Source organism: Cervus elaphus, chromosome 3 (genome assembly GCF_910594005.1).
Source record: "Cervus elaphus chromosome 3, mCerEla1.1, whole genome shotgun sequence".
Taxonomy (NCBI): domain Eukaryota; kingdom Metazoa; phylum Chordata; class Mammalia; order Artiodactyla; family Cervidae; genus Cervus; species Cervus elaphus.
The window spans coordinates 31231176-31254092 of record NC_057817.1 but is presented as its reverse complement, the minus strand read 5'-3'; the positions used below and the strand labels follow the sequence as shown (position 1 = coordinate 31254092).

At 39.1% G+C, this 22917-nt stretch overlaps 1 protein-coding gene across 1 annotated transcript; it reads right to left on the bottom strand.

Moving 5' to 3' along the window:
- Nucleotides 1-89: 89 nt before the first annotated feature.
- LOC122678109 (olfactory receptor 8S1-like) lies at nucleotides 90-1007 on the bottom strand. The gene has a single exon (XM_043878623.1). The coding sequence runs from the start codon at nucleotides 1005-1007 to the stop codon at nucleotides 90-92; it is 918 nt and encodes a 305-aa protein (XP_043734558.1).
- Nucleotides 1008-22917: the final 21910 nt, after the last annotated feature.

The window sequence follows — 22917 nt, the reverse complement described above, 5'->3', positions numbered from 1 at the left end:
GAGAATTCTCCTAAATATTCAGACATTATTTATTGCAATTCTACCCAAGTTCCTCATCATTTTGATTTTTTTATCTGTGATTTGAAACACTAGAAACATCTTCTCAGCATTCTTCTCACAGCTGCCTTCACCTCCTTGTTCTTCAGGCTGTAGATGAGAGGATTCAGCATGGGAGTGACCACACTATACTGCAAGGAGAAGATCAGCTCTTGAATGGATCCTGAATTTGGCATGAGATAGCGGAGTAAACCTGAGCCATAAAAGAAGATCACTACAGTGAGGTGGGAGGAACAGGTGGAGAAGGCCTTACTTCTGCCTTTGGTGGAGCTGATGCTCAGGATGGTGAACAAAATGTGAACATAGGAGAAAAATATCAAGAGGAAATTTCCAAAGAAATGCAGAAGGCTGGAGCAGAGCAGGGCAGTAAAGCTTGCAGACACATCGGAACAAGACAAAGGGTAAAGAGAGGGCAGCTCACAGCTGAAGTGGTGGATATTTTGAGCCTCACAGAAGTCTAAGTTGAGAGCTACAAGGATATTGATGAGAGCATCCAGAAAAGCCAAGCCCCATGAGCTCCCCACCAGCCCCATACACAGCTGTCTGTTCATCACCTGGCCATAGAGCAGAGGAGAAGTGATGGCAACATAGCGGTCATAGGCCATGACAGCAAGTAGGCAGGATTCTGTGCCTCCAGTGGCAAACACAAAGAAGACCTGAGCCATGCAGCCCTCTACTGAGATGGTTTTCTTCTCAGACAGGAGGTTCTCCAGTAGTTTGGGTACAGTTACAGAAGAGTGGCAGAGATCCAGAAAGGACAACTGTCCCAGGAAAAAGTACATGGGGATGTGAAGCTGGGAATCCACCCTGATCACCAGCAGCAGCATCAGGTTCCCCATCAGGGTCAGGATGTAAATAACAAAGAACAGCACAAAGAGCAGAGCCTGGATTTGGGGGTCAGCAGACAGCCCGAGGAGAACAAACTCAGAGACAACACTGTGGTTTCTCATTGCCGTTGGTATTTTCTTGGGAATGCAAGAAAAAAATCAGGTGAAATCTTGTCTGATGTCTAACAAATATCCAAGTGTTTTAACCCTCTCCATTCACAAAGCTTTATGCCTACTCAAAAATGTAAGTTCTGAAATGATAAACTTCCTCAAGTCTCCAAGTTTACCAAAACCTGTAATAATTTTTTTTGTGGGATCCCAAAAAGTGAAAAGTGAAGTTGCTCAGTCATGTCCGACTCTTTTTGACCCCATAGACTGTAGCCTACAGGCTTCTCCATCCACGGGATTTTCCAGGCAAGAGTACTGGAGTGGGTTGCTGTTGCCTTCTCCAGGGGATCTTCCTGACTCAGGAATCAAACCCGGGTCTCCCACATTGCAGGCAGATGCTTTACCCTCTGAGCCAACAGGGATGCCAACCCTAGATCAACTTGGGTTGTGGGATCCCAACCCTAGATCAACTCCCTCTCCACTTTTATTGTTCTTTCTTTGATGTCTTAACAGTTTACTTGCTACTATTTTATTATTAAAGTTACTTGAGGATGTTTGTGAACTGTTGATAATAAACTAGTAAAGAGGGAGAAATTACAGAAGGAATAAGAGAAAATTGCAGCAATGGTGTCTGTGAGAGGAGCTGGGTCTCAGAGCAGAAGCAGAGCATGGCCAAAGGCAGGAGAGAGGGTGTACGTCACCAAACATGCATGAAGTAAGTTGATTTGGTTTTAAAAAGGAATCTGCCATTTAAAAAAAGGGTTTTATTTTTCACTAACTATTTAAATAGGGTCAATAATGGAAAGTGAAGAGGGGTAGTGGCTGGAGATTTGCAGAGTGAGGAGAAAGGGAATTAATTAAAGGAAAGGAAATTAATTAAACAGAAAGGGGCACAGCAATATCCCAGATGTTATATAGGTGATCATAGGAAACTGCTGACCAATATGGGCACATCCTCTGCTCATAATCTCAATGCTCAATCTCTTGTGTAATCTATTCAGGTACATCTCTTGTTTGTGCCTTCATGTCATTTGTAAATAAAGAGTACCCTCTAACTTTATAAAGATTATCCTTCTCTTTCTCTACTCTGAATTGATGACTGAAATTACAACCCAAGACTCAGGATAACCCTTCAACACTATTGACTCCACCATCTCAACCTTTCCTGTCCTGCTCAATATCTTGTGTTCACAGTGAAAGATCCACCACTGAGTTTCTCAGAGGAATTATGATTTCTCTACCATGTTTATCCAAACAACACCCAGAACCAGAGCTATTCTTAAAAATCAAGTTCATATTATCTGTATTTCTCACCTAGTTGAGCAACAACTAGCACAGAATTAAACAAAAGCTTTTTTTTTTTAATCCAATGATCCAGAAGATGACTAAGTCTGAAGGTCAGTGTGAATTTTCAGCATTAAGATGGAGTCTGAAAATTCCTGTTTGATACAGACCTCTTCCTTGATTTCTAAAAGATGAAAATAAAAAGGGTAAGTTGTATATATTATTTATAAAAACCTCAAACCTTCCTCTCATGTGGGGATTATAATAATTTTACAATATTAACACTTTTTTTTTTCTTTTACTCACTACTGTAGCTCTAGCTATAGCAATCTGGATTCATCTTGAAAACATTGCATCACTGGCAGAAGACATTGGAAAATCAAGTCATGAAATACAGAGAACCACCCATTATATTTTGGAGGGCAGCAAAAAAGAAGGTCCCCTCCATTTTGGTGCCCTCTATTTTACTCTTCTCTAAATGGAGTCCTACTTACTAGCAATAGAAATTCCTTAAACTTTGGGGAAACTTATTCTCCTATAAGTAAAAGCCAAAGAGTAGAAATCTTGCATAGGGCATCTTTATGAAGGACAGACCTAGCAACTGTGCCCTATCAGGAGCCATACTTCCTCACAGACAGAGGTGTAGTGAGTTAGTTACTTCTGGTCACAGAAGTTAATAAAATCACTTATTTTGTTTACCTGGTGCTACAAATTCACTGCCCTTGATGCTTCATTTACTCAGAATTGATGATTCAGGTTCCAAATTGAGAATGTAAATAGCTCTGAGAATGGTACCACTATAAGTTTTCATTTGTTATCACAATTAGATAGAGTTGGCTGACTAGATCACTTCCAAAGACAGTCTTAGAAGAGTTCATTCTAGAATGAGACATACAAAAGTACCCAGCATTGGCCCAAAAGAGTTGCTCAAAAATGTTACTTAAAAACGGGCTTCCTCAAAATCACAATGAGGTATCATCTCATGCTGGTCGAAATAGCTGTCCTCAAAATGTCTACAAACAATAAATGCTGGAGAGGGTGTGGAGAAAAGGGAACCCTCTTACACTGTTGGTGGGAATGCAAACTAGTACAGCCACTATGGAGAATGGTGTGGAGACTCCTTTAAAAACTGGAAACAGAACTGCCATGTGACCCAGCAATCCCACTGCTGGGCATACACACCGAGGAAACCAGAATCGAAAGAGACAAATGTACCCCAGTGTTCATCGCAGCACTGTTTACAATAGCCAGGACATGGAAGCAACTTAGATGTCCATCAGCAGATGAAGGGATAATGAAGTTGTGGTACATATACACACTGGAATATTACTCAGCTATAAAAAAGAACACGTTTGAGTCAGTTCTAATGAGGTGGATGAAACTGGAGTCTATTATACACAGTGAAGTAAGTCAGAACAAGAAACACCAATACAGTATATTAACACATATATATGAAATTTAGAAAGACAGTAATGATGATACTATATGCAAGGCAGCAAAAGAGACACAGATATAAAGAACAGACTTTTGGAATATGTAGGAGAAGGTGAGGTTGGGATGATTTGAGAGAATAGCATTGAAACATGTAAATTACCATATGTAAAATAGATGACCAGTGCAAATTTGATGCACGAAGCAGGACACTCAAAGCCAGTGCTCTGGGACAACCCAGAGTGGGGCGGGAGGTGGGCAGGGGGCTTTCAGGATGGGCGGACACATGTACACCTATGGGTGATTCATGTCGATGGATGGCAATAACCACCACAATATTGTAAAGAAATTATCCTCCAATTAAAATTAATTAATTTAAAAAGGAAACTCATCATTTACCATAGCCAAGCTAAATTCCAACTGTAGACAAAATAGCCTGCTTATACAGGCTAATGGATAAAGACCACTAATACATGCCCTTTTAAGAATAAAAAGATTCTAACAATGTATTTTTGATCTGTTTCAAAGTAAACTAAATAAAACAGACTTGAACAATTAAAGAAAAAATGGTCCTCTCTGGTGGCTCAGATGGTATAGAATTTGCCTCCAGTGCAAGAGACTTAACAACTAAAGTAAATGCACAAATGAGTGAATGAGTAAGTAAATAGAGGAAAATCAGAAAGAGAATAATCTAGGGCTTTACTGCTTGTAGAGATCAGATCTGATAAGTGACTGAGGGACTAGGGACTGAGACATCCTGCACGTGCATGAAACCAGATAAGGAAAGGACACTGGAGAAAAGTGCTGCCAACTGGAGACATTTGCCCCAGTGCAAAGTTCTGTGCCTTGAACTTGCACATGCCTACAAGTATATAATTACTGGGAATACCTGTAATTAAGGGTAGAATTAGTTTCTGCACCCTATATGTTTGGAGTGCTTGGAGACGGTTATTTTTGAGTCATGCGGTGCCCGAAATCTATCATTTTCCTGATCCCCTCTCACCTCTCACAGACAGCTCTTAGGCACTAACCTCCCCAGACTTCCAGGTTTCTGGTATAACGTGAGCTTTCAGCACCAGAAACAAGGAGTACAGTAAGATTTACGGAAACTCTTGTTGTAACTGTCTCATATGTGAAATGAAAGCTAAAAATAATCACCCTGGAATGTTGTCAGGACCTAATTTACTAACGGAAGTGTGGTACTGAGGACAACTGAGGTGCTGAAGAATCATTAGATTCTCCTTTCTTCACCTCTAACCTGAGTGTTTAACTTTCCAAAAAGGAGGACAAAAGTAATTATGCGGAACAAACCAACATTCTATGTAACAGAAATTAGTACCAGGTTGGAGAGACTCGGGGATTGGGGGCACTACTTCAGCCCAGGGGAACAAAGGCAAGATGAGAGACCTGCAGGAGAAAGGCGGGGCCTGACAAGGGGATGGTGAGAGGCGGCCAGAACTGAGGGGAAATGGCTCCTACCCAGGGAACGAAAGAGCAGGAAGAAGCATCAGAAAACGGAAAACATTACCAAGTTTCTCTGTTCCTGGTGCATATTACAGCCTGTTTTTCTGAGCTGGTTGGCCTCGCTCTGAGCTCAGGAGAAATTCACAAGAGAGAAAACACACCACAATTGTTCCATCATGTAAACTGACATTAATTTTTCTATTAGACATTCTGCACATAAAATGAGATATATAAGATCAGCCCTTAAAAGCCCCTGCAAATAAAGATATCAGAAAACTCTTCTAAACTCTAATAGCATTTTGTGTTTATCCTTTAAATGACTTCATAAAATGACAGAGAAAACTTCAAATTTGAGAACTTCAAATTCCTAACAAGTAATAAAGCAACCTCTTTCATACTTCCCGTAGCATAACTGCGCACCTGTTTCCTTCCATATCTCTATTACCATTGACATGCTGCTAAGAGCGTCATCCTAACAAAGGATGCTCAGGTCTGCCATTCAGAAGGGCATGTGCGTTCAGGTGGCCAATGGGATGACAAGGTGTAACCTACAAGCCCAGGAGACACTAGGTCCATCCTGATTGCTGGGAAGCTTAGTCTGAAGCATGCTGTGGACTCGTCAGCTAAAACAGGTTACTGGATGATCCCTCTGGGAATTACCACTGGAGATAAGAGACTCAGAGCTTACCTTTGGAAAATTTTGCTAATGTCATCATGCATTTTTCATGATATACATTAAAGACATAATTATTATATATGGCATTATTAGTATGTGATCAATGGTAATTTAAATTTACCTACGTTTGACTCTTTTTTGCTCATTTATTTCCATATCTAGAAAGCTCAATAGCTGAAACTAGATTTCAGTGGACAAGTTTAATAAAAATTAGACAAAGAGATATCAGTGACTCAGAAGACAGGCCAGAAGGAAAACTGGAACTTCCTTCTGTGAACATTTTCTTTCTCCTTGAAAAACTCCTTTTAATTTTCCCTTTTGTACAAGTCTTCTCATGGTGTATTTATTTCACCTTCATTCTAAAGGATGTTTTACTGGGCATAGAATCCTAATGAGGGAACGTCTTTTTTTTTTTTTTTTTACCCCGGTACTTTGAAGATATTACCTCATTGTTTTCTGTCTTCTTGTTAGTCTAATATTTTAGACTTGTCTTTTCTTCTTGCCACTTTCAATATTTTCTCTTTTGATTTTCAGTAATTTTATTATGATGGGTCAAAGTATGACTTTCTTTTATCATACTTGGGATTTACTTATAGGATTCCTAGGATTTAGAGTTGATATATTTTTCAGTTTGGAATACTTTCATTCATCACCTTACATATTGCCCTATTTTCTTCTCTCTCTCTCTCAGTCACTCGGTCACATTTGACTCTTTGCGACTCTTTCGACTGTAGCCCACTAGGCTCCTCTGTCCATGGGATTCTCCAGGCAAGAATACTGGAGTAGGTTGCCATTTCCTTCTCCAGGGGATCTTCCTGGACCAGGGATTGAAACCACATCTCCTGTGTCTCCTGTATTGCAGGTGGATTCTTTATCCACTGAGCCACTGAGGAAGCTTATTTTCTTAGGTATCACCTAATTCTCTTCTTTAGAACTCCATGTAAATGTTATTATCCTTCTCTTTCTATGCATTATTTATCTCATACATTTTTCTTTATTCTCTCTGTGCCTTACTGTATATATTCTCTTCTTACCTGTCCTATAAATTATTAGGATACTCCTCAATACTGTCTAATTTCCTTTAAACTTATCCATTAAGACCTCATACAGCCACTGACATTTTCATTACCAGCATTTTCACTTAGATATTTTTATAGTTTCCAGGAATAACATACAAAATTCTCAATCTTGCCTTTAATCTCCATAAATATTTTATTTTAAAGTTATGCATGTGGATCTGTTTCCACTCGTATATTATGAAAAATTTGGAAATAACTTAAGGCTCTGAATTATATCTCTTCCTCCAGAGAAAATTTTTACTTGCTTAGGTCAGACAGCCACATCAGAGATTCTCGATAACTGTCCTGTAATTTGGGGACTGAAATGAAGCTGGGCTCCAGCCCATACAAAACTGGCCTGCTTACCATCCACCTTAATTTCAGGGTGTTGCCCTTCAAGGCTTGGTGGTCCCTGAATTCCATTTCCCCCACTAACTTTAGGAAACTGTCAAAATAACTTTTTACATTTTCAACCACCTCTTCAAGATGCCCTCACAGGGAAAACACACCCCCAAAATGCAAAGCTTGCTTCTCTGGGTTTTCTTCTTCTTTGGGACGATAGTGCCATAACTTTTCACTGTCTCCTAAGCTTTCAAATGTCTTCAGAGAAGATCTTAAAATTATGCTATTCAGCTTTGTAAAACTTTTAAAAACGTGTTCTGGTCCAAGTTATCTATTTAGTAGTGACCAAAAGTGGAAGTCTCTGATAATGTTAGTGCTACTAACATTAGCACTACTCTATTATTATTATTTGCTACTGCTAATTTACATACCTTATAATACTTTATTCTCCCGCCTGCCTTTTTCCTTAATCTCATTTTTTTCATTTTTCTTTGATCCCTACATTAAAAAAAAAATAAATGTAGGTTCTTATTACATACTTCTATCAAAAGAGGCATATGCAAAGAATTTGAATTTTTTTAGTTTATTTTTTCCAAGATTGGTTTCTTCCTCTGTCTTTGCATTGCATAGCAGTTAGGATGCACTGGATGAAAATAAGGGAAAATTTAAAAGTTTATTATCACTTGAGAAGTCTGGGAATGGAGGGGGTAATAAGTTTTATTGGGTTTTATTCAGTATTTCCACAACAAGCTAGTTATTGCTTCAATGTGACTATGATATTTTTCCCTACCCCTCATAGTCTCACTGCAGCTTCTGTAGCTCCTAGCATCACATTTTATACATAATGGTCAAACTAGAGAGGAGGACAAAGACTATTCCGCCAGAGGGTGCCCCTTAGACTCACTGGTTAATACCATATCATAGGAATACCCTTAGCTGCCAGGAAGACTGAGAAGCTGATTATCTAGGAAATGTAAGTGGAATTTCATGAATGGTTTAGATAATAGAAAAATATTCCCTACTGTTGGGTATCTATTAATAAAGTGAGAATTTTAAGTGAAAATGCAAAATAATAAAATAGGCAAGCAAAGGTCTCCACTCCCATATGGCATGTTTCATTTCTTCCTAATCTTGAATATCTTTACTTTAGTATGCTAGAATTCTCACTAATATGCTTACTTTTCTATTCATCTTTTCTTTTTGCTATAGATTAAGAACTTGAGTACTTCATTGTATTTTTGGGTACCTAATATATAAGAACATATTAATCTCTTTTCCTACTTGTGACTAGATATCTCTATATACAACTATTTTCACTCCTTGCTTAAATTTATAGATGCTATGGACTGAATGGTATCTTCACAAAATTCATACACTGCAGCCCTAAACCCCAATGTGATGGTATCTGGAGATGTCACCTTTGGGAGATAACTAAGTTTAGATGAGGTCATGAGGGTGGAACCATCATTCATGGGATTAGGGCCCCTACAAGAAAAGACATAGGAGAGCTTGCTCTCTCTGAATCTCTGCCACTCAGACTATGGCATTTTGCTACGAAACCTGAGCTAATACAGTACAGATGTCCTTCTCAATCCAAGACAAATCCCTCTACCTATGCTTTAGTTATTATTCCATTCGGTTTCCTCTGCGACTAAGCTCCCTCAAACTTGCTATTTTTTTCTAGTTGGTATTAAATTCTTCCTCCCCATTTGTCTTTACATTTAGCACTCAACACATTCAAACTATTTCCTCTATTTGCATTCCTTGGTGGCTCAGATGGTAAAGATCCGCCTGCAGTGTGGAAGACCTGGCTTTGACCCCTGGGTTGGGAAGATCCTCTGAAGCAGGGCATGGCAACCCACGCCAGCATTCTTGCCTGGAGAATCCCCATAGACAGAGGAGCCTGGTGGGCTACAGTCCACGGGGTCACAAACAGTTGGAGATGACTGAGTGACTAGGCACAGCCCATACAGTGTGTATATGTCAGATTTCAGATTTCTATAACATACATTATTTTCTAAAACTACTCTCCCTGTCCCATATACCCTACAGCTTCTGACTTAATTCTTGCATTTCTTCATATTCAAGAATACTGACGTAAACTATATTATCTGACAACCATTTCTACACCAACCATTCTTCTGGAGCTTTTCTATGGTTTTTTTTTAAATAATCTCTGAAGCCAATATGAACTTGTTCTAAAATACCAAGATGCATAAAACACCATTTTCTATATGTTTAAATGTTTTTGTTTTTCATGTATTTAAAAGTTTTTTTGTTTTTATTCTGTACTATTTCAAAAATACATAAGGACTTGAAAAATATAAATAACATCCATGATACACCATACATATTTAACAAATCTTAACTTTTACCATATTTACTTCAGATTATTTTTTAAAAATAGAACATTACAGATTTGAAATCTTTTTTTAATACCATTTCCCAATCCTTTCCTTCCTACCCATAGATAACCACCATCCTAAAGTCAGAATATAGCCTCCTGTGGTAGGTAGAATGGCTCCCCATTCACTCTCTAACCTCTGGAACCTGTGAATACCTTACATGGCAAACGGTATGCTTTGTACAGACTTTAAAACAAGGAGTTATCATGGATTACCCAGGTAAGCCCAATCTAATAACATAGCTGTTAAAAGCAGAGAACTTTCTCCCACTGGCATGAGTATGCTGAGGTAGCAATGGAAGTCAAAGAGACTGGAACCATAAAAAGATCCAGTTCATTTTTTGTTGAGGACAAATAGGAAGAAAGGATGAGAAATAATGTGACCAGCCTCTAGAAGCATAGACCAGCCCCAAGCTGAGAGCCAGCATGGAAACAGGGGCCTTAGTCCTACAACGTCAAGAAACTGAACTCAGCCATCAGCGTGAGCCTGGAAATAGATTCATCCCTGGAACTTCTAGAAAGGAAAGTAGCCCTGCTGACATCGTGATTTCTACCTGCTGAGAATCCATGCAGAGGACCCAGTGGAGAGCACTGTAAATGAACTTCTGAGCTACAGGACCTTGAGATAATAAACAGGCATTACATTAACTTGTGAAATGTGTCATAATTTGTCACAGCAGCAACAGAAAACTAATACAACTTCTTTATGCATGCTTTTATACTTTTTATTAAATATGTCTCTGTGTATTTAAATTCTACATAAATGTCTCCCACTATATGAAACATCCTGAAATTAGCCTTTATTCTGTAAGCCTGTTGTAGAAATTTATATATGTTAATATGTAGAAGTAATTTATTCATTTAATTGTTAGATATTACTCTGCTGTATAGATGTACCACATTCTAGGTACTTTTCCAAAGATCAGAGCAATGTGATGACTTTGGGTATGTTCTGGTTTATCTATAGACTCTATAGGATTTTCTATGCAGAAAAGCACATCCTCTTCAAATAACCTTTTTTCTTTCTTTCCAATTCTTAAATTTTAATTTCTTTCATTTTCTTATTGCATCAATTGGGAATTTCAATATAGTATTAAATTGCAGAAGTGAAAGTAGCTGTCCTTTTCTCATCTTAACTGAATACAAATTTCTAAAATGTATTATTTAAGCAAAAGGTTACTGTAAACTTTGTAATCACTCTATTATATTAAGAAAGACCTCTACCATTCCCAGTTTGCAAAGACCTTTATAATGAATAAGTGCTGAACTTTATCGAATTCCTTTTTGCACTATTGAGAGAACATACAAAGCCAGAATAAGAGAAAAATCCTGCCTTTTAATCATTTACATTATTCCTTTTTAACATTAATTCCAAATATCACATTTTTAAAATAGTGTTTGAGTAACCATTGTAAAAGAGATTTACATTTTTTTTCTTTGTAAATGAATTATATGAAGCTCAAGGTTACAAACCTGGGGAGGCATAGAGTAAATGGAATTCTCAGGGGGCACAGTGGTGAAGAATCTGCCAGCCAATGCAGGAGATGCAAGAGACATGGGTTCAATTCCTGGCTGGGGAAAATCCTCTGGAGCAGGAATGGCTACCCACTTCAGTATTCTTGCCTGGAAAATTCCATGGACAGAGGAGCCAAGCAGGCTGCAGTCCATGGGGTCACAAAGAGTGAGCCCACAGGCACATAACAGTAAATATGCCAGCTGGTTTGGATCTAATGGCTACAACACCACTTCCTCCTCATGGTAAAATTCCAGAATGGCAAGTTCTGACTGAACTTCCCTGGTGGTTCAGATAGTAAAGAATCAGACTGCAGTGTAGGAGACCTGGGTTCTGATTACTGGGAGTTTAGTTTTCAAACCATGGTTTTGACAACAAATGTCACAGAAGCAATTACTGGGGTAAAGAGAATGTTGTCACAGATCTCAGAGGAAAAATAAGAAAAATAGAAATTTTGGACAGATAGTTATCCAGGTTTTTCTTTCAGGATTCCCAGGAATGAAGACAGAGAAACTGAAGAAAATATTTGAGTTGGCAGGGGATCAAGATGATGGAGTAGAAGAAGGACTGGGCTCATCTCCTCTCATGAGCAAGTCAAAACAACTACATACAGAGCAACTTTAGCTAAAATCAACTTGGGAATTAGCAAAACAGCTCTTCTACAAACAAGTTGTAAAGAAATGTCCACATGTAATCTGGCAAGAAGAAAAGAAAGTGACCTGGTCAGGACCCACAGGTACAATGGGGGACAAAAAGAAGAGAGATATCACATGGTAGGGGATACTCCCTGGGAAGTGAGAGGTTCGAGCTTACATATTAGGCACCTCAGCCCTGGTGTCCAACACCCGGGAAGACAAGCCCCTCGGCTGGATTGAAAACCAGAGGGGTTTACCAGAAGGCTGTAAAAAACCAAGGCTCTGCTCTTGAAGAATGTACACACAGATCTGCTTACTTCTGGTCACATCATGAAGGCAACAGACTAAAATCTGCCTGGGGATCTAGCTAAGACCATCCCAGCATGCACTCAGCCCACACTGGGATACTGCTTCAGCCACTCTTGCTCGGGCACTGCTCCCCACTAAAGGGGAGCCTACTACTGTCAACAACAGTGTGCACACTTGGAGGGAACAGAGCCAGTCCAGACCACGACCCTGCCTCTGACCAAGGCAGAGGCAGCCATCATCAGCTCACACATCCCTGCACACAATCTGAAGGGAGTAAGTCTAGCTTCCCTGTGGAGACCACCATCACAGGAACACATGTCCTGTGCATACCTGGGGACAGGGCCAGCTTGGTAGTGTCTCATCTTCCCCTCCAGCCTCTACCCATCCTCTAACCAAGGTGTGCACACCAGAGTGGGGGAGAAAGTGAATCAGCAGAGAAATAACTCAGTCCCAAGCCCTCAGGTACTGACCACGTCCCAAAATAGGTGACTGCCATTCCACTCAGGAGAAAGCCAATGACCTCAGGGTGTCGGCTCCAGAACAAACCTAATGAAGCAGATAAATAATTAACCTGGTAAAAGTTCAGAGCAATATAGTAAAAAAAAAGAATTCTAACTGAATTGGGTAAAAGAATAGATGAACACAGTGAGAATTTTAACAAAGAAATGAAAAATATAAAAAGAACCAATGAGAGCTACAGAATTAAATACCTGAAATTAAAAAAAAAACTAGAAGGAATTAATATCAGATTAGGTAATACAGAAGAACACAGAGCAATCTGGAAGACAGAATAATGAAAATCACTGAATCAGAACAGGAAAAAGAAAAACAGATTTTTAAAAAATGAGAATAGTTGAAGGAAACTCTGGGACAACACCAAGTGTACTAACATTCACATTACATGGGTCCCAAAGAAAAAGAGATAAAGAGGTAGAAAATGTATTTGATGAAATTATGATTGAGTATTTACTGAACCTAAAGAAGGAAGCAAATATCCAGGTATAGGAATCACAGAGAGTCCCAAACCAGAGGAACCCAAACAGACCCACAACAAGACACTGCATAATTAAAATGGTAAAATGTTAAAAGATGAAGAGAAGATTCTATAGGCAACAAGAGAAAAAGAAAGAGTCACATACAAGGGAATTTCCATAAGGTTAAATTTTTCTGCAGAAGCTTTGCAGGACGAGAGTGGTGTGATATATTTAAAGTGTTGAGGGAAAAAATCTGCAACCTGGGCTACTTTACCCACAATGTCAAGATTCAAAATTGAAGGAAGAGCTTCTTAGACAAGAAAAAACTAACAGTTCGTCAATACTAAATGGATCTTACAAAAAGAGTTAAAGGGAGGGTCTTCTTAAAGTGAAAACCAAAAGGCTACAACAAGAAATAAGAAATTATAGGAAGGGACAAATTCCACAGGTAAAGGCTAATATATACTAAAGGTTATGGATCACTTAAATAAGCTGGTACAAAGGTTCAAAGAAAAAAATTGTAAAATAAACTAAAGCTACAACACACAGTTGAGGGATATGAAGACATAAAAAATGACATCAAAAACACAAAATGTGGTAAGAGGAGTAAAAAATATAGAGCCATTAGAATGTGTCTGAACTTAAATAACTATCAGTTTATAGCAAGTAGATATAGATAAACATATATGAACCCATGGTAACCACAACTCAAAAACCTATTAATACAATAGGTACACAAAAACTAAAGAGAGAGGAGGATAAGCATATCACTAAAAAAATCATCAAATCATAAGGGAAGAAATTAAAAGAAGAAAAAAGGAGAAGTTAGGAATTACAAAAACAAGCAGAAAACAAGCAAAATGGCAAGCAGCACATATCAACTAACAATCACTCTAAGTGTCAATGAACTAAATGCTCCAACTGAAAGACACAGCATGGCTAACTGGATTTAAAAAATACCCATCTATGTACTTCTTACAAGAGACCCACTTTCTTTTTTTCCCCAATTATTTTTATTAGTTGGAGGCTAATTACTTTACAATATTGTAGTGGTTTTTGCCATACATTGACATGAATCAGCCATGGATTTACATGTGTTCCCCATCCTGACCCCCCCTCCCACCTCCCTCCCCATCCCATCCCTCTGGGTCATCCCAGCGCACCAGCCCCGAGCACTTGAAGAGACCCACTTTAGAGCTAAAGACACAGACAGAAAGTGATGGGATGGAAAAAGATACTCCATTGCTGGGGTAGCAATACTCATCAGGCAAAGTAGACTTTAAAACAAAGTCTATAATATGATACAAAGGAAGACATATAATAATAAAGAGAGGAATACAAAAAATATTAACAATATTCATAAACATATACGCACCTAATATCAGAGCATCTAAATATATAAAGTATTAATAGATGTAAAAGGGAAAATTCACAATGATGTACTAATACTGAGAGGCTTTAATATCCTACTTCCATCAATGGACAGACAATTCAGGCAGAAAAGCAACATGGAAACACTGAAATTCAATGATTCATTAGGCCAGGTGTACCTAACAGATATTTATATGACATTATATCCAAAAACAACAGAACACACATTCTTTTCAATTACACATTGAGCACATACTAGACCATAAAACAAGCCCCATCAAATTTAAGAGGATATAAAATATATCAAGCATCTTTTCCTACCGCAATGTATGCTACTATAAGTCAAATGCATGAAGAGAAATGGGAAAAAAACACAAACATGTGAAGACCAAACAACATATTAGTAAAAAACTGATTGGTCAATGAATAAATCAAAGAGAATATCAGAAAACTCTTTAAGACAAATGAAAATAAAAAGCACAACTTTCCCAAATTTATGGGATGCAGCAAAAGAAGTTCTAAGAGGGAAGTTTACAGTGATACAGGTATACCTCAAGAAACAAGAAAAATTTCAAATAAACAACCTAACTTACCTAACTTACTTAGAAAAAGAATAACAAAGCCCAAAATCAGAAGGAAGGATATGTTAAAGATCAGGTAGGCAATAAATAAAATAGAAACCCCAAAATAACAGAAAAGATCAATGACCCCAAGAGCTGGTTTTTTGAAAAGATAAAATTGATAAGGCTTTATCTAGGCTCATTAAGAAATAGAGGACCAAAATAAACAAAATAAGATATGAAAGAGGAGAAATAGCAACTGATACCACAGAGATATAATCATAAGAGAATCTATGAACAGCTATATGGCAGCAAACTGGACAACCTCAAGAAATGGATAAATTACTAGAAACACACAATCTTCCAAGACTGAATCAGGAATAAATAATGTGAACAGAACAATCACTAGTAGTGAAATTGAATCACTAATCAAAAAACTTCTAACAAACAAAAAACCAGGACCAGATACCCTCACAGGAGAATTGTACCTAACATATGAAGAAATTAATACCTAATTTTCTCAAACTACTCCAAAAAAACTGAAGAAGAGGAACACTTCCAAATTCATTTTATTAGGCCACCATAACAGTGATACCAGAAGCACATAAAGACTACATAAAAAGAATACTGCAGGCCAATACACCTAATGACTATAGATCCAATAATCCTCAATAAAATATTACCAAACCAAATTCAACAATAGGTAAAAAGGATTATATCATGATCAAGTGGGATTCATTCCAAGGATGGAAGGATGATTCATCCACAAATCAATCAATATGATATACCACACTAACAAAACAAAGGTAGAAATCAGATGATCATGTCAATAGATACAAAAAATGGCATTTGACAAAATCCAACACCCTGATGCTGGGAAAGGTTGAGGGCAGGAGGAAAAGGGGATGACAGAGGATGAGATGGTTGGATGGCATCACCGACACAATGGACATGGGTTTGGGTGGACTCTGGGAGTTGGTGATGGACAGGGAGGCCTGGCGTGCTGCAGTTCATGGGGTCTCAAAGAGCCGGACACGACTGAGTGACTGAACTCAACACTCACTCGTGATAAAAACTCTCAACAAAGAGTATATTGGGAACATATTTCAACAAAATAAAAGCCACTTATGACAAACCCACAGCTGACAGACTACTCGGTGGTGAAAAACTAAAAGCCTTTCCTCTAAAAGAAGGATCAAGGATGCTCACTGTTTCTATGTAACATAGTGTTAGAAGTTCTAGCTACAGCATCCAGATAAGAAAAAGAAACAAAAGGCATTCAGATTTGAAGGGAAGAAGCAAAAGTGTCACAGTTTACACCAAAAAATAGTCACATATATATATATATAAAACTCTAATGTCTTTGAAGAAGGAATTCATAGGGCCTGGACTCCTTCTCAGGCCTGTCCGTGCTGGTCGTGCTCGGCTGCCTCTCCAGTGGACTCTGAACTCTCTGCTTAGTGCCTGTGGGAATGATAATGGAAGGATAAGACCCCCTCCAGACGGGGAATCTTGAAGATCACATCCAGGTTACTCATCACCTAAGAGAAAACAGACACTAATCACCCCTGCCTCCGGACACTATCTATCAGAATGTAAGCACAGGCTTATCGGTTATTAACTATTTGGAATGTAACTGCAGGCTTATTGATTATTGACTGTTTGGACACGTACACATGGGGTAGGTGGTGGGTTTGGACACGTACACATGGGGTAGGTGGTGGGTTTGGACATGTACACATGGGGTAGGTGGTGGGTTTGGACACGTACACATGGGGTATAAAAGATTTTCACAAATGCTGGACGGGGTCCTTGGCTAAGAGGAGACTCTGCCTTGGGCCCGCCGGTGTAATAAACTGCACTCCACTATCTGCATTGTCCTTCTGAGTGAGTCTGTTTCCTGGAAAGCGTGGCTATAACATCTTCACCCCAAAACTATTAGAACTAATAAATGAATTCAGTAAAGCTGCAGGATGTAAGACTAATATACAGAAGCCTGTTACTTTTCTATATAGTAATAATGAACTATCAGAAACAAAGAGAAACAAGAAAACAATCCCATTTATAATTGCATCAAAAAGAATGAAATAGGGAATTTCCTGGTGGTACAGTGGTCAGAATTCACCTGTTAATGCAGGGGACACAGGTTCAGTCCCTGGTCCAGGGAGATCCCACACACCAAAGGGCGACTATGGCCACGCACCACAACTACCAAGACTGCACTCTGGAGCCTGTGAGTCACAGCTGCTGAGTCTGCATGCCACAGCTGCTGAAGACCAGATGCCAGGGAAGCCACTGAAATGAGAAGCCCACATACTGCAACTAGAGAGCAGACCCTGCACTCAACAACTAGAGAAAACCCACCTGCAGCAACAAAGAGTCTGTTCATTTCCACAAAGACCAAGCACAGCCAATAAATAAATGTATAAAATTTAATTTTTAAAAACAGAATTAAACTTAACCAAGGGATACACTAAATCAAGGAAGTAAAAGACCTATACTCTGAAAGCTAGAAGATACTGATGAAGGAAACTAAACATGATACAAATGGAAGGATACTCCACATTCATGAACTGAAAGAATCAGTATTGTTAAAATGCCCACAGTACTCAAAGCAATCTACAGAATTCACGCAAGCCCTATCAAAACACTCATGACAATTTTCACAGAACTATAACAAATAATCCTGAAATTTGTGTGGAATCATAACAGACCTCGATAGCAACTTCTGGAGAAAAATGAATAAAGCTGAAGGTACCCGGTTCCCTGAATACAGACTATATTACAAAGCTATATTAATTAAAAAAAAAAAACAAACAGTATGGTCTTGGCAAAGAGATATATGGATCAAAGGAACAGAATACAGAGCCCATATATAAACACATATACATGTGGTCAGTTAATTTACAACAAATGAAGCCAAAATACACAATAGGGAAAAGACAAGCTTCTTCAGTAACTGGTGTTAGGAAAATTGGACAGCTACATGCAAGAGTATAAAATTAGAACATTTTCTCATACCACATAAAAAAATAAACATATATATACCTATGACTGACTCATATTGATGTATGGCAGTTGTTCAGTCACTCAGTCGTGTCCAACTCTTTGAGACCCCATGAAGTGCAGCATGCCAGGCTTCCCTGTCCTTCACTATCTCCTGGAGTTTGCTCAAACTCATGTCCATTGAGTCGATGATGCTATCCAACCATCTCATCCTCTGTCATTTCCTTCTTCTCCAGTCCTCAATCTTTCCCAACATCAGGGTCTTTTCCAATGAGTCAGATTTTCCCATCAGGTGGCCAAAATATTGGAACCTCAGCTTCAGCATCAGTCCTTCCAATAAATATTCAGGGTTTATTTCCTTTAGGACTGACTCTCCAAGGGACTCTGAAGAGTCTTCTCCAGCACCACAGTTCGAAAGCATCAATTCTTAAGCACTCAGCCTTCTTTATGGTCCAACTCTCACATCCATACATGAAGAGTAGAAAATCTGTAGCTCTGACTATACAGACCTTTCTATAGAGCTTCCAAGGTGGCTCAATGGTAAAGAATCTGCCTGCCAATGCAGGAGATGCAAAAGACGTGAGTTTGATCCCTGGGTTGGGAAGATCCCCTAGAGAAGGAAATGGCAATCCACTCCAGTATTCTTGCCTGGAAAATCCCATGGACAGAGGAGCCTGGCAGGCTACAGTCCATAGAGTCACAGAGTCAGACATGACTGAGTGACTAACACACACGGGGACCTTTGTAGGCAAACCAATGTCTCTGCTTTTGAATACACTGCCTAGGTTTATCACGGGTTTCCCAGGTGGTGCAAGTAGTAAACAACTTGCCTGCCAACGCAGGAGATGAAAGAGACACTGGTTCAATCTCTGGGTCAGGAGGACCCCAGGAGAAGGGCCTTGCAATCCACTCCAGTATTCTTGCCTGGAGAATTCCACAGACAGAGAAGCCCTGGGTGGGCTACAGTCCATAGGGTCTCAAAGAGTTGACTGAAGGGACTTAACACACACTAGGTTTGTCACAGCTTTTCTTCCAAACAGAAAGCATCTTTTAATTTCACGGCTATAGTCACCATCTACAACGATTTTGGAGCCCAAGAAAATAAAGTCTGTCACTGTTTCCATTTTTTCCCATCTATTTGCCATGAAATGATGGGACAAGATGCCATGATCTTAATATTTTGAATGCTGAGCTTGAAGCCAGATTTTTCACTCTCCTCTTTCACTTTCATCAAGAGGCTCTTTAGTTTCTCTTCACTTCCTGCCATTAGGGTGATGTCATCTGCATATCTGAGGTTATTGATATTTCTCCCAGCAATCTTGATTCATCTAGTCCAACATTTAGCAAGATGTACTCTGCATAGAAGTTAAATAAGCAGGGTGACAATATACAGCCTTGACATACTCCTTTCCCAATTTGGAACCAGTCCATTGTTCCATGTCTGTTCTAACTATTGCTTCTTGACCTGCATATAGGTTTCTCAGGAGGCAGGTAAGGTGGTCTGGTATTCCCATCACTTTAAGAATTTTCCACAGTTTGCTGTGATCCACACAAAGGTTTTAGCACAGTCAATGAGTCTGACTTTGAAAGTCAGCAGAATTTAACTACAGAACTTCCACAGGACTGGGGAAACAGAGACTCTTGGCAGACATAAAGAAAACCTTGTGCACACCAGGACCTAGGAGAAATGAGCAGTGACCCCACAAGAGACTGTGTCAGACTTGCCTGTGAGTGTTTGAGGGTCTCTGGTGGAGGCATGGGTCAACAGTGGCCTGCTGTGGGGTCAAGGGCACTGACAGCAGTCCTGGGAGGTGCAGCATGCTGGCACAGTCCTTTTGGAGGAGGTCACCATTACTGCCATTACCCCCTACTGTTTGGCTTGAGGCCAAAGGGAACACATCCCCACCCATCAACAGAAAACCGGATTAAAGATTGACTGAGCTTGGTCTGCCCACCAGAGCAAGACCCAGTTCTCCCCACAGCCAGTCCTTCCCATCAGGAAGCTTGCACAAACCTCTCATCCTCATCCTTCAGAGGGCAGACAGAATGAAAACCACAATCACAGAAAACTAACCAAAATGATCACATGGATCACAGCTTTGTGTAACTTAATGAAACCATGAGCCATGCCATGTAGGACCACCCAAGACAGACAGGTCATGGTGGAGAGTTCTGACAAAATGTGGCCCACTGGAGAAGGGAATGGCAAACCACTTCAGCATTCATGCATTGATGTATGGCAGAGGCCAACACAATATTGTGAAGTGATTTTCCTTCATTTAAAAATAAGTAAGTCTGGGGAAAAAAAATAAACTGAAAATGGATTAAAGACCTAAATGTAAGACCAAAGATCATAAAAATTCTAGAAGAAAATACATGCAGTATGCTCTTTTACATAAAAACTAGCAGCATTATTAGAGTCTGTCTCCTCAGGGAGGGTAAACAAAAGCCAAGTACAAACAAATGGAATAAATGGGCCTAATTAAGTCAAAAGCTTTGCACATCAAAGGAAACCATGAACAAAACGAGAAGACAACCTACTGAATGGAGAAAAGATTTGCAAATGATATGTTTGATAAGAGGTTAATATCTGAAATATACAAAGAGCTCATACAACTCAAAATCAAAAAAGAAAACCCAATTAAAAAATAGGCAGAAGATCTGAATAGACATTTTTTCAAAGAAGACATACATATTGCTAAGAGGCACATGAAACAATGCTCAACATACTATCCTTCAGGGAAATGCAAATCAAAACCAAAATGAGGTATCACCTCACATCTGTCAGAATGGCTATCATCAAAAAGACAACAAATAATAAATTTTGGCAAGGATGTGGAGAGAAGGGAATCCTCGTTTACTGCTGGTGGGGATGGAAATTGATAGAGTTACTACGGAAAAAAAGCATGAAGGTTCCTAATAACGTTTAAACTAAACTAAAAACTACCACATTATCCAGAAATTCTACTCTTAGGTATACATCCAAAGAAAATGAAAACACTAATTTGAAAAGATACTTATACCCCAATGTTCACAGCAGCATTATTTACAATAGCAAAATATGGAAGCAATCAAAGTGTTCATCAACCAATGAATGGATAAAGAAAATGTGGTAGTGAGATACACACACAGACAGACACACTAGAATACTACTCAGTCATAAAAAGGCATGAAATTTGCCATTTGACACATGAATAAATCTGGAGGGTCCTAAGCTTAGTGAAGCAAATTAGAGAGACAAACACTGTATGCTTTTACTTATATGTGAAATCTAAAAAAGAAAAGAAAAAAATGAATGACTATAACAACAGAAACAGACTCATAGATATAAAGAACAAACTAGTTATCAGTGGGGAGAGGAGTGAGGGGAGGGGAAATATGGAAGAGGATTAAGAAGCACAAACAGTTCAGTTCAGTTGCTCAGTTGTGTCCAACACTTTTCGACCCCATGGACGGCAGCATGCCAGGCTTCCCTGTCCATCACCAACTCCCAGAGCTTGCTCAAACTCACGTCCATCGAGTCGGTGATGCCATACAACCATCACATCCTCTGTCATCCCCTCCTCCTCCTGCCTTCAATCTTTCCCAGCTTCCTGTAACCAGAGTATGGGAGCTTCAGCCTCAGTCCTTCCAATGAATATTCAGGACTGATTTCCTTTAGGTTTGATCTGCTTGCAGTCCAAGGGACTCTCAAAAGTCAGACAAAGGATTAATCTCAAAAATATACAAGCAACTCCTGCAGCTCAATTCCAGAAAAATAAATGACCCAATCAAAAAATGGGCCAAAGAACTAAACAGACATTTCTCCAAAGAAGACATACAGATGGCTAACAAACACATGAAAAGATGCTCAACATCACTCATTATTAGAGAAATGCAAATCAAAACCACAATGAGGTACCATTACACGCCAGTCAGGATGGCTGCTATCCAAAAGTCTACAAGCAATAAATGCTGGAGAGGGTGTGGAGAAAAGGGAACCCTCTTACACTGTTGGTGGGAATGCAAACTAGTACAGCCACTATGGAAAACAGTGTGGAGATTTCTTAAAAAACTGGAAATAGAACTGCCATATGACCCAGCAATCCCACTTCTGGGCATACACACTGAGGAAACCAGATCTGAAAGAGACACGTGCACCCCAATGTTCATCGCAGCACTGTTTATAATAGCCAGGACATGGAAGCAACCTAGATGCCCATCAGCAGATGAATGGATAAGGAAGCTGTGGTACATATACACCATGGAATATTATTCAGCCATTAAAAAGAATTCATTTGAACCAGTCCTAATGAGATGGATGAAGCTGGAGCCCATTATACAGAGTGAAGTAAGCCAGAAAGATAAAGAACATTACAGCATACTAACACATATATATGGAATTTAGAAAGGTGATAACGATAACCCTATATGCAAAACAGAAAAAGAGACACAGAAATACAGAACAGACTTTTGAACTTTGTGGGAGAATGTGAGGGTGGGATGTTTTGAAAGAACAGCATGTATACTATCTATGGTGAAACAGATCACCAGCCCAGGTGGGATGCATGAGACAAGTGCTCCAGCCTGGTGCACTGGGAAGACCCAGAGGAATCGGGTGGAGAGGGAGGTGGGAGGGGGGATCGGGATTGGGAATACATGTAAATCCATGGCTGATTCATATCAATGTATGACAAAACCCACTGGAAAAAAAAAAAAAAGTCTTCTCCAACACCACAGATCAAAAGCATCAATTTAGCATCAGAAGCACAAATTACTACATATTAAATAAATAAGATACAAGAGTGTAATGTATAGCACACGGAATATAGCCAATTTTTTATAGTAACTTTAGATGGAATATAATCTATAAAACTATCAAATTACTATGTTGTACACCTGAAACTAACATTGTAAGT